The 15,454-nt window shown below is 40.7% G+C and overlaps 2 protein-coding genes across 4 annotated transcripts; both read right to left on the reverse strand.

Annotated features, from left to right (window-relative positions):
- Positions 1-1,043: 1,043 nt before the first annotated feature.
- LOC137871655 (coiled-coil domain-containing protein 106-like) lies at positions 1,044-8,162 on the reverse strand. Its single transcript, XM_068709524.1, has 5 exons — positions 8,013-8,162; positions 4,741-4,958; positions 3,564-3,776; positions 3,270-3,476; positions 1,044-1,962 (listed from the first exon to the last, which is right to left on the reverse strand). The coding sequence occupies exons 2-5, from the start codon at positions 4,946-4,948 to the stop codon at positions 1,583-1,585; spliced, it is 1,008 nt and encodes a 335-aa protein (XP_068565625.1). The 5' UTR covers positions 4,949-4,958; positions 8,013-8,162; the 3' UTR covers positions 1,044-1,582.
- A 671-nt stretch (positions 8,163-8,833) lies between these two features.
- Positions 8,834-15,324, reverse strand: anxa13 (annexin A13). 3 transcript variants are annotated; one of them, XM_068710180.1, is made up of 12 exons: positions 15,198-15,324; positions 13,966-14,041; positions 13,771-13,865; positions 13,472-13,642; positions 13,300-13,333; positions 11,842-11,921; positions 11,573-11,641; positions 11,390-11,491; positions 11,068-11,143; positions 10,752-10,864; positions 10,398-10,540; positions 8,834-9,958 (listed from the first exon to the last, which is right to left on the reverse strand). In XM_068710180.1, the coding sequence occupies exons 1-11, from the start codon at positions 15,210-15,212 to the stop codon at positions 10,421-10,423; spliced, it is 951 nt and encodes a 316-aa protein (XP_068566281.1). In that variant the 5' UTR covers positions 15,213-15,324; the 3' UTR covers positions 8,834-9,958; positions 10,398-10,420. The 3 variants fall into 3 exon arrangements, with proteins under 3 accessions (XP_068566281.1, XP_068566283.1, XP_068566280.1); XM_068710182.1 differs by having other exon boundaries at positions 8,834-10,540; positions 13,472-13,639; XM_068710179.1 differs by having other exon boundaries at positions 8,834-10,540; positions 15,198-15,323.
- Between the last annotated feature and the right edge of the window lie 130 nt (positions 15,325-15,454).

The following is a 15,454-nucleotide window of genomic DNA, read 5'->3' on the forward strand; positions in this document are numbered from 1 at the left end:
TAGGCCCACATCCTATCTCCATCCTCAGCTCCATCACGCCGAGTCATTAACAACAAACTCACAGCTGCCACTCTGGAGTGTTAGCAGGTGGAGGCCTTCCTATTCTTATCATATAGTCATATAGTCGTATACCTTGATACCATCCTGTACTTTACTCAGTGTCCCCCCCCCCCCCCCCCCCATTTGCAGAAAACCTGCTGTCACATCTGGTGCTGGTGATGAGAGCAGGAGGAGGGAAGCAATGACAGAAACACTCCCACCTCTTCCTCTACCTCACGGACCAGCATGCACCTGTCCCCTCTGGCTGCCGACAGGCCGAGAGGCTGAACTTCAGCTCGCCTCTGCTGGCGTGAAATGTTTTCCGCACTGTCCCCAAACTCCACCAGCTTCTTTTGGGCTGTTTTGGGTGAAACAGAGGAGACGGAAAAGAAAAAAGGAAGGATGAGGAAGAGATGGAGGAGCAATAGGTAATGAGAAATGACTGAATGAGTTCATAACAGAACAGGGCTGTGTGGGGGGGCAGAAAGATTGGTGATGTGAGAGTGAAAGATAAGCGGATAATGGGAGTGACAGTGACAGAGTCCCATGCAAAGATAACCAGCCTGGGTGCAGCCCCCGTTAATGGCTTTGCACGAGTAATTTGTCACTCCGTGTGAAAAGCAAACAGCGGGGGAAAAAGCAGCGGCAACACTTTGCACCGACACTTACCATCGCCCGAGGGCAAGCTTTTCCATCCGTCTACTCAAACTGGTTTGATGCCCACTCCTCTGGTCAAGAGACAGAATCATTCCACATAAACACTTGTGCTGCATTGCATTTCAGATTTTGTCAATCACATTCTGTCGGCTCACAGAAGACAGGAGCGATACACGTTTTGGGTGTCGATGCGATGCAGAGGTTTTACTGTCGGGCTCCTTTAAACTGCGACGCCTCTTTCTGAAAAGGTTTCATGTCTCATTAAAAAGGTCACGAACAGTGACATCACATAAAAACACCGTCAGACAAACAGGAAAGCAACACGACGCGCTGAAATATCTGTGAACAGTGTCTTCATTTGAGTTCAGAAACATTAGCGCTCGCTTCAATTACAGCCTCATGAATCACAGGATCGTGTCTGGAAAATCATTTTCTATGAACGGAAAGTTACACCTCCAAAATAAAGCAAGGTGCTGGAAAATGGTAATTGACGATCCACCATTTTGGAGTAAAATGACAGAAGAGGAGCGATCTGTGAACATAATATGATATACGAGTGCCATCTTGTGGGTGTTTCTAACACTACACGCTCCTCTGCTTTTAAATAATAAAAACATATTGGTCACAGCAGCTATTAATCATCTTTTTTTTTTTTTGTCTATCAAGTACAAAATATACATCCTGGATGTGGATATGTGGATACTGAGATGCATAAACTGGAAATAATTGAGGCTTTAACTTTTTTAAAAAAAATGCAGAAATCACATAAAGTCACATAAAACATGTAAATCCAGCAGTTCAGGTTGTTGGAAAAACAAACAAAAGAACATCATTTTTTGTGTGAAGGCATTACGTTCCACCCCTCCTCCATGCAGTGCAATGATCATCAACCTATTAAAATGCTCTCTGCAGCGCCCCCCAGCTGCTGCAGGTGAGAATGCAGCACCCTGGGCCTTTTCCCTGAGATGGGCAGCAGCTCGCCGTTCGCTTTCATATGGTCTATTTTGCGGGACAGGTCGGCGTCGCTGTCGATCACCAAGGTGCACCGCTGAGCGTAGCTCACCAGAGTCTCCTCCCCTTGGCGGAACAAGCCCACCAGGGGGACCATGTCTTTGCCGGCCAGATGGAGCTCGGCGATGGAAGCCGTGTTGGCGATGGTGTTGCGGTCGATCCCCAGGTGGCGGAAGGCTTCGCTCATGCTTTTCTTCTTGATGAAGGCCGACAGGACTTGTTTGTAGCGGTGGATGACGTACTGGACACCCGTGGCTGGGTGGAAGGAACGTGACAAGGCATGTTATTACACGGTTATTACAGAAGTGATGAAGAATATTTAGTCTTTGCGAACACAGAGTCTTGATCAGCATGTGCAAAAGTGAGAACAACTTTATCTTAAAAGGATAACTTTGGTATTTTTTTTCTCACCTGGACTCCACTTTCCCATGTTTTTGTGTTTATGGGACTATTGGTGACAACACCTTTAGAACCTGGTCTGGTATTGAGGGAGAGTGATGTAATCCCCTTGGGACAACTCTTCACCGTCGTCGTACATCCAGTAACTGCGCTCCTTTTGGCCACTGACTCTCAGATTATTACTACAGGTGTCTGACAACGTTATGAAGAGGAACCCTGCCGAGAAATAAAGCGGTTTTCTTCACCTTTCGCTCAGCAGCGTTCTCCCTCAGCACCGGACCAATTTCAAAAGTTGTTGTCCCCATTTGTCACTTTGACACAAATATATGGGAGGATGGAGCTGAGGTTGAAAAATACAGAAGCTACCCTTCAGCACTGTGTTCCCTACCAACTCACTTCTTCTTCCGTCACAATTTTATGTGAAATAAGTTTATTCTCTCCACACAAGATTCTAAATTGAAGGACGAGACAAGAGGGAGGTAATCTACATCGAACATCATCAACATTTGTTGTTGCCGTAACAACTGTGACAACAAATACTTTTGTTCCATGATATGTTGTCCCGGAAGTAATTTTACTAAAGCTTATATAATAGCAGATAATATCTATAGTTGACTATTTAAAAGAGCATTTTACTTTTAATTTTTAAGAATATTCACATTTTGGAATTGGAAGGTAAAAAATAAAAAAAAATTCTAAATAAATAAATTAAATCTCATAACCAAAACAATAAATAAAATGGACTCCTAAACCCTGCTGTTAATTCTGTTATGTTGGCTTAAACACACGTTAACACAACAGGCAGTATATATATATATATATATATATATATATACATATATATATATATATACATATATATATATATATATATATATATATATATATACATATATATATATATATATACATATATATATATATATATATACATATATATATATATATATATATATATATATGTATATATATATATATATATATATATGTATATATATATATATATATATATATATATATATACATATATAATGTAATGATTGTAATAGGCCTAACTGAAGGATTGTATAGCACATGTATACATGAATAATCTTGTAAAAGTTGGATGTGCACACATTTTAAATATATGATACCAGCTGTACAGTGGGTAGAATGCTGATCACCTCTCTTCCTGCTGTAGTCCTTCCCTTTCTTTGATCTCTTCTTGTCCTTGTGGTGTTTCTTCCTCCTGTGTTCACTCGAGGCCACCGAAACCTCCGATGACTCCGACGCTTCGGAGCCGTTGTCGCTGCTGTCGGAGGAACAAGAAGAAGCTCTTTCTCTCTTGCGGGACCTGTTCTCCGAGTGCTGCACTTTGCTGGGTTTCGGAGCTGCGCGTGATCAACGAGAATCGACATAAATAAGAGCGTCACAGTTAGACATTACGAGTCAAACGCGGCTGCTCGTCGGACACGGACCTTCGGTGAGCGGACTGGGCGACGCAAAGGTGGGCATGGCTCGGTTACACGTGAGGTTTTCAATCTGGCTCCTCAGGAACTTGCGGTCCTGCATCAGGTCCTCCACCTGTCTCTCCAGAGCGGCGATGCGCTCCTGTTTGCTCTCCAGCATGCACTGCAGCTTGGTGATGGTCAGCAGCACCCGCGGGGGCAGGCTGTCTACATGTGAGGCAGCTGGAGGAAACACAACACACAGCGTATGTAAAAATAACTCCTTCACTTTACTTCACTGTTTGGAGAAGCAGACAGGAGAACCTGCATGGAAGCTAAGCTGTTTACTCCTATGGACGGGGGCAGCAGCAACACCTGAAAATAAAGACCTGCCTAAAAAATATGATGTTGGGTTAAGTGTAAGCGTTATGTAGAATATTTCTGCCGATTGTCCTTGCTGTGAGACAGCTGTGCAGCCTGTTTCCAGCAAGGAGCTCAATCTATGCATTTCTATCTATGCATTTATAAGGGAGCGGCTCAGCTCACAACTAGACCTGAGTCAACAACCGTTGTGTCGATCATCACAAAACGTGCAGGATGTGTCCACAAGAGTACCTGAAGCACACCCTGAAAGTTTTATTCAAATCGACTACTAGGGGGCGCTAAAATGCACAAAATGACACAACATTAATCAGACTATAAATCAGAAGCTGTTCGTCCAATCATCACAAAACATGCAGGATATGTTTCAGGACAATGTTGAACCGTGTGTGTAAAACTATTTCACCGTATTTTGTTTGTGTTATCGTGTGACTTTGGTCACAATTACACAAACAAACTTACCGATCGAGGCAGCGGTTGACCAGCAACCCTCGTGTTCTGCCTTTTTAAATTGGCTGGTTTTTCCAATGGAGTCTGGTGCCTTTGGTGAGAGCATACATGCATATAACAATTTCAGTTCCCCTTCGGAAACGACTGTCCCAACGCAAGATAAAGCTGTGAAGATATTCTAAAAGTAGCTTACAATGTTACTGAATCAAACAGTGTCTACAACACGTTTTGCTGGCTTCCCTCGTCCACAAAAGTGCATCGCTTTGCTTCCCTGTGGAAGCTGGGGGCAGGCGATACACTGACTCTGGATAAGTACCACACTGCACCAGAACCGTCCCTTTAAAGACTGACACTATCACTGTACGCGCGCTCTCACCAGACATGGCGCTGCTGGGCGTGTTGTCCTGAACGGCGTCGGCCGAGGCTCCCGACTGGAAGTTCTCCCACTTGATGACGCGCAGGTCGTCTTGCTCCTGCTTCAGCCAGACCGGAGAGGTGAGTCGGTCTTTGCACCTCACGGAGCTGGAGTCGATCTCCACGCAGGGGGAATAAGCCGAGGGCTCCTGCTGCCACACGGACGCCATCGCTGCTAGCCTGAGAGAGGACCGGAGGGGAGTTAGAATCTAGAGACGCTGCTGGACGGACAGACGACTGAAAGGTTTTACATCCGAAAGAAAGGCAATGACAAAGTACCCGTTAGATAAAAACACTTTTAGGTATACTTATAAGATAATAAACTTGTATAAAGTAGTCTAATAATAGCTGCTAGACAACTTAAATGTACTGACAACAAATAAACTATTTAATTACTGGTCTTTTACTGTCCAGCATATTTTGAATACTACATATAGTAGGAAAGAATACTGTGAAAATAATACCCATAACAATATACTTTTACTTCAAACACTGTTCATTAGGAAATAACTACTGTACATGAAAACAGGGGAAAAAAACAACAAATCAATGATGTAAAAACAAACTAAAATGACTTATTGATGAGATTCAGAAAGAAAGCAAAACATAAGTTAACGCAAAAAACAGCACAAAGACATTTATAGATACACATCTATCTTATAATTAACAGATAAACATCTGTTATGAAATACGGATCTTGTAATTATGTGATGCGACATCACATTATAGAGACGTAGCACTGAAACATGACTCATCGAGCTTTAAGACGCACGAGTCATGCCTGTGTAGGAGTTCATTGAACGCTTGAATTACCGCGCTGTGATTGAATGCCTCGCGTTACGTGAACTGATGCGACCGTCTCTCAGGGAACAGAATGTGACGGGTTACAGAATACGGTGCAACACCACAAAGCCGGCTGCATTTCAGATCCACTCCTCAACCAACACAGCGACTCTGATCAGGTTTTAATCTAGAGATACTTTCCTCAGAATTATGAGATAGAAAGTCCAAATGAGGCGACACAGGAGTCATAACTACAAGACAGGTCCTCCATTATTTTAAAAGTTTGTCACTTTATTTATTGCTGCAATGTAGAGACAAACGATGAAAGCTGATGTCTTTTTATCTTCTGAGAATTCCATTAAAAGATACATATTGTCATTTATGAACAGCAGTAGTCCACATCAGAATCCAACGTACAAAAAGTACATTCATAAACATATTAAATATCAATGCTTTTGATCATAAAGGCTCTAGTTGAAGCTTTAAGTAGGTTACGTGTTAATCAGCATTAATTCATGTATTATTTACTTCTGCACGCACAGCATTAATTCATGCATGTGAGACTGTATGAGAAATGCATACGAGTGAACAGCGACTAATGCACATATCTGAATACAAGAATACATTCATTAATGGAGGGAGGTTTTCATCATTATAATAACATAATTCATATTCAGCAGGTTCATGTCCTCCCGCATTTAAATAAACAACACATCTGTTGAATGTTAGAATCGTCATTAACTGTGTCTCCATGACACAGTGCGGTGTGACGCTTCATTAATGACGGACTAACACAGCTTCCAACGCTTTCACCTTTTTGTTCTGAATAACTTAATGAACCAAAGACAAAACTGAATCATTGATTAATCCTGAGCCACGCGAGTTCATGACTTATGAAGCATAAGTACATTCATTAGAACAGGATGAATCATGCATTAGTCCGCCATCAATTAAAAATGAGCAGGGAACCAGAGCTTTTATGAATATGTCTTAGAACCAGGCTTCAGAATTGTATTTTAATTTCTTAATGTTCTTTAAACATTATTTAAAAATGTTTTCAGTCATGCTATTACTGTTCATATATTTATAGATCATTCCTTTTATTTTTATTGTGTCTATGGTTGCACTCTTTTATTCTATTTGTCCTATTATTTAGTTAGTTTGAACATTTGCAGGTTGTTTAGTCATCGTTACTGTGTTATGTGATATTATTTCTTGCATTGTTGTGTTTTCCATTAGTTTGGTGAGTGTTTGTTTGGGACCCCTCGATGGGTTTATCCTGAGATAATACATTTGCTCTTTGTGTGTAAAATATCTCTTGAAGCAATCCTCACAGGATAATTCACATGAACCACACAGCTGCTTCTGCATCAGATGCTGCAGCATGTGGAGACGTGCACCCTGTAATTCAAAACACTTTGAAGAGTTAATTATATTTATTTGTGGATTTTTTTTTTGCAATAAGTGGAGTTTGGCAACCAAAACCAGTGGGTACCAGTTGCCAGTCAGGGGAGAATAGACGTGTTTAAGCACATAGGTCAACAGTTTATAAAGTAATGAAATGATGAACTGAGTATTAAATCTGATTGTGACTTGTCAACATAACTTAAAATTGTTTCTGTTGACGGTTGGGTCAAAATCAAAGCAACAGATGCCTAAATATCCTAACGTTTAGTCCCTTATTATCGTCCCTTATGCTCCAAATAAGCTGGATCCTTCATTTCCCATAATGCAACAGCATGTATTATTATTATACCCACCCTTATCTTCTGAATGACTTTATGATTTCGTAATAATAAGCAACATTATTTGCTGACACAGAGTTATGCGCGTGTACTTTTAACCCTATTATACTTGTTATATGGTTATACTGGCCGCAGATCACAGAAATAAGAGGTGGTGCATTCAGGTGCTCGATACCTGGATGCAATATTGCAAATAGAAGCAGAACAGACTAAAGTAGGATAGTTCGTCTACTTGTTTACGCACAGAGATGAGGACGGACTCTACTATCGTTTAACATGTGCGAGCTGCAGCACGTAAACACACCACGCTGCAGTGATTAATCCGGCCTCCACACCTGACACAATCAAGTGGACTATGGAGGAATTTAACGTTTCTATTGTTAGCACATGAGGGTAAAAACTACTAATTAAGAGCGATAATGCAACGGTAAAGTCTGCAGGCCTTTTATCTTTATTTATATTGATTCACTGCAGGAATATTAAGGTGTTGCAGGAATATTATGGTATTAAATCCTTATATTTAAACATGGCATGCGTTATAAACCTCACAGCATATACAGATAACGTGTAGGCTAATGTTTAGCAAGCTAAATGGACAACCATTTCTCCCTGCAGTGGTTTAATTAGCTTCTACCAAGATGGATGCTAATGACTATAATTACCTGCTAAAACAAGGGGGAAAGGAGCAACATACGGGACAACGTACCTTCAGGAGAGGCCAGCGGGTAAGACTGGGGTCGGAGGTTCTTCCTGCGTCAGTGTCGCGGCGAGTCTCGAGTCTCACTTCGTGCACAATGCTCCGTTTTTCTAAAAAAATATAATATAAACAGAGACGAGTGGAGGAATTGCGTGACTACAGTACAGCGTGCATGTCTGGGGGAGGGGCGGGGCCAGAGAGCGCTGAGGCGACATAAAGATGCATTCAGGGGAACAACTTAAAATCGTAATTCTCCCAATAAATATTCAACGACTCAAGTTTTTTTTTTTAATTGTTTTTATACAATACAGGATCGTACAATTCAGTTTTAGCCCCCTCCTCACACTACACACACAATGTATACGTATATATGTGTAATATTAGTATAATACGAGTTAAAATATACTGTAAAATATCAGGTTTTCCCTTTATTCTGTCCCACTTTTATTTAAAACGTGCATATTTCCAACAGTCTTGAAGGCAGCAAACCAGCGGTGACAGGCTAGAAGGGGGCGTGTCCTTCCAGTCACGGAGAGATCATGCTACAGTCATCACCGCGTGCTTGAACTAATACACCTGACAGCCTCTGAACGCTTGATAGCAAGCATAATTATGCATAAAACAACTACGTTGCAGCCATTTTAGGCCAATAACTTCACAAAAGCAAAACCTTCTACAGAGTAAAAAGTGATTTTAGCATTTTAATCATCTTTAAATGTCCTTTTTGTCAATCACAATTCTATGTATACTGATGATAAGTTGTTTTTTTTATGTGCATTGCTTCCTCAGAGTATCCCAGACAGTCAAAGATCAAATAAAACCAGACATAATGATGTTATAGGGAACTTTATTTGCAGTTAGACTAAAATTCTTTGGCTATAAGAGAGACAAACATTAGTCCAACGACTCCTAACTGATGCCCATGTCGCAACTATCTCATGTACATCAGTACGTGTTGCTTGTTGCTCACAATAGTGGTACTTTAAACAAATCTCAGCTGCCTTATAGAAACACATAACTGACATCACACTGTCTAGATGCTAAATGTTTCTTACAGGTTTCTTCTCATATACCCTCTGGCCTAAACGGTACACTAAATAAAATATATTAAACACTCTACTGTGTTAGTCGTAAAGTACAAAATAAAAAATATATGTATAACGAGGTGAGGTGTATTTTGGATTTGTCAAGTTTTTCTCGTTCTCTCAGATAATTCATAACATCCAATTACATAACATTGCATATCCTTCTCTTCACCACCTGTGATTCCTTCATTTCAAACGTTCACATTTCTTCGTTTAAAAGCACAAATTTCAAGCCACATGGACTGATTGCATTAGTTGTAACAGCAGTGAAATATAACAGTCACTGAGTTTGGGGCACGGAGGGTGAAAGATATAGAAAAAAAGAAAGATTAATACTTATATGATGGCGATAGTGTAACACTCGTTCCTTTAATAAATGCAGCAGCAGAGAGACATACTGGAGCCGACTCTTTTTCCCACAGTGTACGAACATGTTAATATGTTATTATCCTCAGTGTAATGACGTCAGTGTGACTACAGATGGCTCCTGGAAATGTAGAAGTCTTGGTGCTTGTTCACGGTGACTAAAACTGTGTAAATGCTGGTAAATGTGTTTAGAAGTGGAGCTCAAAACGGACTCAGAAATGGGCAGTAATTGACAGACACAGAAAAAGGATTGATTCCGGTTCAATGCGGAAATTCGTAAATTATCGTTCGTGGAAAAAGTTTAAAAAGAGAGCCACCCACATTCACAGTAACCCAAGAGGAGACACGAGCCAGGTTAATCATTCTATGGCTTCCACCCTCCTGCTCCCTACATACTGCCACGTGGAGAGACTGAGTAGTAATTAGTTTGTTAGACAGAAAACAGCAGCGCCCTCAGTACAAACATACTCTGCTGTCTCTGCCTCTGTCGTCCACGTCCAACACCTGCCAAAATCCAGAAATGAATAAATAAATACATGACTCGGTAAATAACTTAATATGTCATTAAATGTACCAAAAATAATATCAAAAATAAATACAGGCATTAATTAATTGATAAAATGTGGGAAATCAATATTTCTGTTTTAATTTGCTTCTTTATTTATTAAACTTTGTATTAATTCCCCAATATATCTACTCTTCTATTTTTTTATTTAATAAAAAAATATTATTTATAAATCTATTTATTCACTATATATGCATCATATAGAGTAAATAAATAAATAAGAAAAAAACAAATATCTATTTGTCCCGTTTTATCAATGTATTAATGCCTACATCTATTTTTAATCAAAAAATGTTACATTTAATGGCATATTCATTTTTTTTTTTCCGAGTCATTTATCAATTTATTTCTGTTTTTGTCAGATCCTGTCCTCCATACCGTCCTGCTTCACTCTCAGACCTTCAGTGGCAGATAGCCAGCAGGAGGCGTTTAAAGTCTCCGCCGCACTCGTCCTTCAGGGCCTCCTTCAGAGACACGTCGTATTTCTCCAGGTACATGTCTTTGATGGTCTCCAAATCGTACTGTCCACAAGAAGAAAAAGTAATCAGTGTCGCTTTTACAGTCGCTTTCCACAGCTAAATATTTCACTTATACTTGAAAATGTAAACATATTAAAAGGTACAATGAGAAGTATTTGTCAGTACAACCTGATGTTCTCCCAGTAACCCAGTAGTCAATAAATCAAATATTGATCAAATAACTTGAGGTCTGTGATGTCATGTCTGCAGTTACCTCAGAGCGACACACAATGATGCGGATCAGGGTGTCCTCGTCGGTGCCCGCTCCTTTCATGGCGTTGTTCAGCCGTCTGGCAAAGTAGAGCTGAGGGTTCTTAGCAACTCTCACTGAGGGGAGGAAAGAGAGGCGTCCATTTAAATCCACTGCTGTTTACTGGTACTTCGTAAATATATGTTAAAGTGTCATTACATATATTTACAGCCCAGTTTAGTTTTTTCCTCATTTATTTGGGAAGGTGGTCCAAATAAATTCAGATCAAAGATAAAGTATATTGTATTTTAATATTAAACATGATGTACTTCATACTAACCAAGAGCTATGTAGCATTTCTTCAGTGTCCCAGAAGTCTCATTCTCAATGGCGTCCAGGATTTCAGTTCCAGAGAGCTACGGAGAGAAAATGACTGGTTGAATCAAAGCACCGGCAATGCCTTTAAGTATAACGTTTAATTTCCCTACGTCAACGCTCCCCTCCTAATCCTATGATTGAAGACGTTCAGGACATTTTAAAGCCCCATGAGAGTCTGTCTGCTTCTCAAGCGTAATATAAAGACACCGACCCTGATCGATTCCCACGCTCGTCATGTAATATCTCTGCAGCTATCTGTGGACGGCGTGACACCCAAAACCTACCTGCTCGTATATCTTGAAGGTGGCCTGGAGCTGCAGGTAGTTTCTGGAGGCCAGGATGAAGCTGAAGGTGGACTCGTCTGTTCCAAAACAACCCTCACCAGCCTGCATCACAAACAGCAGATATTAATATTGTTCAGCATCAATGAACCTGAGGATATGATGAATTTAATACTGAAACAGTACCTCAAAGAGGCAGGTAGCATCTTGCTCCGCCAGCTCCTCGTCCACCTCGTAACTCTCATCTCTGTTGCCCTGGAGGACGAAGAGTTAGATTACTTTTTGCTGTGTACCGAGTCCGACTGAGAGGGCGTCTGGACTGTGGCCAGTGTGTGTGAGTGTGCATGTGTTCATAGGGAATGATTGGGCAAAGGGAGAGTGAGCTCGATTTCAGTCCAAGAGCAGACGGGAGGATTTCAGTTACGCGAGTGGAGTAGAAACTAAAGGCCACTCACCTCCATTAGAGCCATGAGCAGGTTTCTTACATCCCCGCTTGTGTCTCCCTCGATATCTGCTTCAAGATCACGCTCATGCACTGAAATGTAAACAGAAAAGGGATCAAATGAAATGACTAGTCACAGTATTTATTAAAGGGGAAGTCCACTCCTACAGTACTCCTGTACCAGATACAAGGTGGTCATGTCCAGTCTGTTTTTCATTTATAATGAAGTTTTGGGTAGACCCACTTTCCCTTCACCAGACTTAAGTTAAAAATGGTCCCAGTCTTGTGACTGCAGTGTGTTTTAGTTTAATGACACCAGCAGTTAGTTTGTATGTTTTAAAAATCTGAAAAAGACAAGATTCCATAAAAGAAGAGTTAGCTAAACCTAAAGGTACTCTAAAGATTAATTAGTACAGTTACAAGGAAACTAGATTCACAAAAGTAGAGACTAAAGCTGTGTCCAAAATCACTCCCTTGTTCACTCATTCACTACTCCCTTGTATAAAGGACACTCAATAGCTTACTCAATAGTGCCAGGATGAAACGATCTTGAGTGAAAGGTCAACGTTACGTCCCCCCAGGAAGTACATTATATTAAGTATTCTAGTAAAGATACATAAATACTACAAGAGTAATATTAAAAAGAGTTGAATATAGTGGCTAGCTTGGTTAGCAGTGAGCTAAACATAAAACATTCTCATCCAACAATCTACAAGCTAGAATAGTTAGAAGCAGCAAGGCTACCAACATGCTAGCTAACCCCAACCAACTAACAACCTGATAAGCTAATTAGCATGTAGCAAGCACAGGCACCTTAGATGTTGGTAGGTTAAGTCAGTTATCAGCGCTGGTATCACAGTGAACAGGAAGTTACCAGAAGCTAACAACATGTTAGCTAACCAAAACAAAAAGGCCTCTTGGGCTACCTAGCATGGAGCAAGGCTACCAACATGCTTGCTAACCACAACCATCTAACAACCTGATGAGCTAATTAGCATGTAGCAAGCACAGGCACCTTCAGCATCTTTGCCCCAGCCACTCACAATCAAAATTCAATTATGAACTGTTTATACAGGAGGCCTGAGTAGAAAGTGACAATGAGAAAGTAGTATATTTGGAATATATTTGAAATAATTGCAGTATTCCTTCCACACGTGGCTAATGGCTAAGAGACTCTTGAGTACTGAAAGAAGATGTTGATAAATATAATCAGCTCTCTGGTTTAGTGAACAGGAAGTTGCAGCAGGATGGGTCTTGACTAAACAAAGTGTGAGTGTACATTACGCAGCTAAAGGGACAATAATAGTACAGTATGTTATGAGTGACCAAGTGAGTCACAATTAGCCATTTCCTCCAGGGTTCATAAGACAAGGAAGGGAAATAGTGACATTTATTAACATAGCAGGTGAGAGGTTTGACTGCTGCACTGCATCGGATGGACACAATTAAGTTCATTTTGCGAATGGCTTACCTTGAAAGTAGCATTCTTTGAACATGTGGATATCCTGTGGGAAACAATTATATACAATGAATAAATAAAACTATTTCTTTCATCAAAAACAAAAGTATCTGAACTCAATGGCACACAGACTGCTGGTGTATACACTCTTGAATCATTTGATGCTTTTAAACTTGTGACTGACAGCGTTGGTGGCGGTGCAGAGGATCTCCACCAGCACGTCTTCGTCGGTACCCGCTCCCTTCATGGCCTTCCTCAGCTCCTTCACCGCGAAGATGACGGGCGGGTCCAGCATGGCGAGGATGGCGTTCTCAAAGTTCCCCGACAGCTCTTTCTTCAACACGTCCACCAACTCCTGTCACATAGAGACCGAATTACATAGGGATTGGTGATTTAAAAAAGGGGCAGAAACGGAATAATAATTAAAATGGTTGTTGCGGTGAAAAATGAACAGTATTCAGTGTATTACTGAATGACACTCACATCATCATACTTTTCAAAATAGGCGTTTTTAATGTCCTGACGCTGAGCTGCGCTGCGGTTTGCCAGGATGTCAATGATGGCCTGCTCATCAGTTCCTGTAGAAAAAACAACACAAACAAACAGATGCATGATAAACCAATGCAACAATACTCACAAGAGCATTAGTCAGAATTGAAATCAACGTTTCCAACTCACCGAACCCTTTGCAGGCTTTGCGGATGGCCTTGATGTCAGCTACGACGTCAAAATCCTCGTAGTGCACGATGGTGGGCTGAGAGAATAACAGAGGATTGTTATGTAGATGAAGCTAAAAACAGCGTCGCTTAATAATCTGGTTGTATGATATCGTTTGTTTAATTAAAATAGTTCAGAGGGGTTTGTGAGCTATGCAGCAGCAGCTGGCTGATGGGGGAGGGGGGAGGGGAGGACGATGACACGATGCTTGGGTTGAGGAATTCAGGGCCAGAAGTCTTTAAACAAACTTGGTGGGGGCCCGCGTGAAAAACCGGCAAAGTGTGGTCCAGGGGCCAACAGGGGTCTGGGAAAGACTATATCATCCCGAGTGGAATAGTTAATGTCCCCTTTCTGTCCCATAACAAGAAGAAGGTACAATAAATTAACTTTTTAATTTGTATTATTAGTATTATTATTTATTAAGTTATATATTTATTATTATTATTATTATTATTATTATTTATTAAGTAATATTTTTGTATTATTTATTATTATGATGTAATAATTGTATTTCATGTTGGAATACCTGACTTTTAAGTTGGATGTTATTTGAAGTAAACACACTTTTTAAGTATAATTGTAGCTGATTGGTGTAATTTAAGTTACCAGTTATTATTATTATTAATGAAACAAATGAGCGCAGAGGCACCCAAAACGACACCCTCCCCCATCTTTGCACTTATGGACTCTTTCCTGAAAACATCCAGACCCTCTCATTCACACGCACACACACTCACACTCACACACACACCTAACGGAGCTGTGATGCATTCCGCAGGGGAGTGGCTCTTTCCACTGCGTAAACCCAGACACGGTTGTCTGTCACACGGTGTCATACTCTTACATTTAAAGAAACACCCAAATACTATGAATCCGACACCAATTACCAGCTGAAATAAATATATAAATATATATATATATATATTTTATTTATATGATGTGCGCAGGGATTGACGGAGAACAGAGGCGTCACGGTGTCCGATCCATGACGTAACGCAAGGCTACAATTACTATTAAATACATTTATATCGGAAATTAACCCTCGAAATCTAACGTCAGCTCGACACTACCGCTCACACTTGCAACAGAAGCCCCAAAAACTGCTGATTGTTAAAATATTTTCCATATATAAATACATATATCTCCATAAATCAGTGCGTTTGGAGCGCACCGTTTCAGACAGCGGTACCTACTTGACAGTTGCCCATTTTCAGGATGTTTTTATCCCGGCGGCAGCAGGTGATCAGTCGGTAAGGAGTCGTGGGGTAGTTTGGGAGACTCTGCGGCCCGGAGCAGAAAGAAAGCAGCGTCTGACGTCACCGCGGACCGCTAGTTAACCGTTTACATCCAGGACCAGTGTGGTATCCCATGATGCACCTGTGCAGACCTACTGTTCACAGAGGCAGAGGCAGTGGTGGGGAGAAAAAGTACTACTAGTAATAAAAATACT

Source organism: Cebidichthys violaceus, unplaced genomic scaffold (genome assembly GCF_023349555.1).
Source record: "Cebidichthys violaceus isolate CVI_PGR_0920_01 unplaced genomic scaffold, fCebVio1.0.p SCAF_15, whole genome shotgun sequence".
Taxonomy (NCBI): domain Eukaryota; kingdom Metazoa; phylum Chordata; class Actinopteri; order Perciformes; family Stichaeidae; genus Cebidichthys; species Cebidichthys violaceus.

What these genes read in the sequence shown, in the direction of transcription:
- LOC137871655 (XM_068709524.1), bottom strand. Translation starts at nt 4,948, where the DNA reads ATGGCGTCCGTGTGGCAGCAGGAGCCCTCGGCTTATTCCCCCTGCGTG. An exon ending in GCCCAGTCCGCTCACCGAAG is followed by an intron (nt 3,477 to 3,563) that starts GTCCGTGTCCGA and finishes GATCACGCGCAG; the next exon opens with CTCCGAAACCCAGCAAAGTG. An exon ending in GGACTACAGCAGGAAGAGAG is followed by an intron (nt 1,963 to 3,269) that starts GTGATCAGCATT and finishes CCTTCCACCCAG; the next exon opens with CCACGGGTGTCCAGTACGTC.
- anxa13 (XM_068710180.1), bottom strand. An exon ending in CAAAGAATGCTACTTTCAAG is followed by an intron (nt 11,922 to 13,299) that starts GTAAGCCATTCG and finishes TTTACATTTCAG; the next exon opens with TGCATGAGCGTGATCTTGAA. An exon ending in TCATTGTGTGTCGCTCTGAG is followed by an intron (nt 10,541 to 10,751) that starts GTAACTGCAGAC and finishes TCTTGTGGACAG; the next exon opens with TACGATTTGGAGACCATCAA.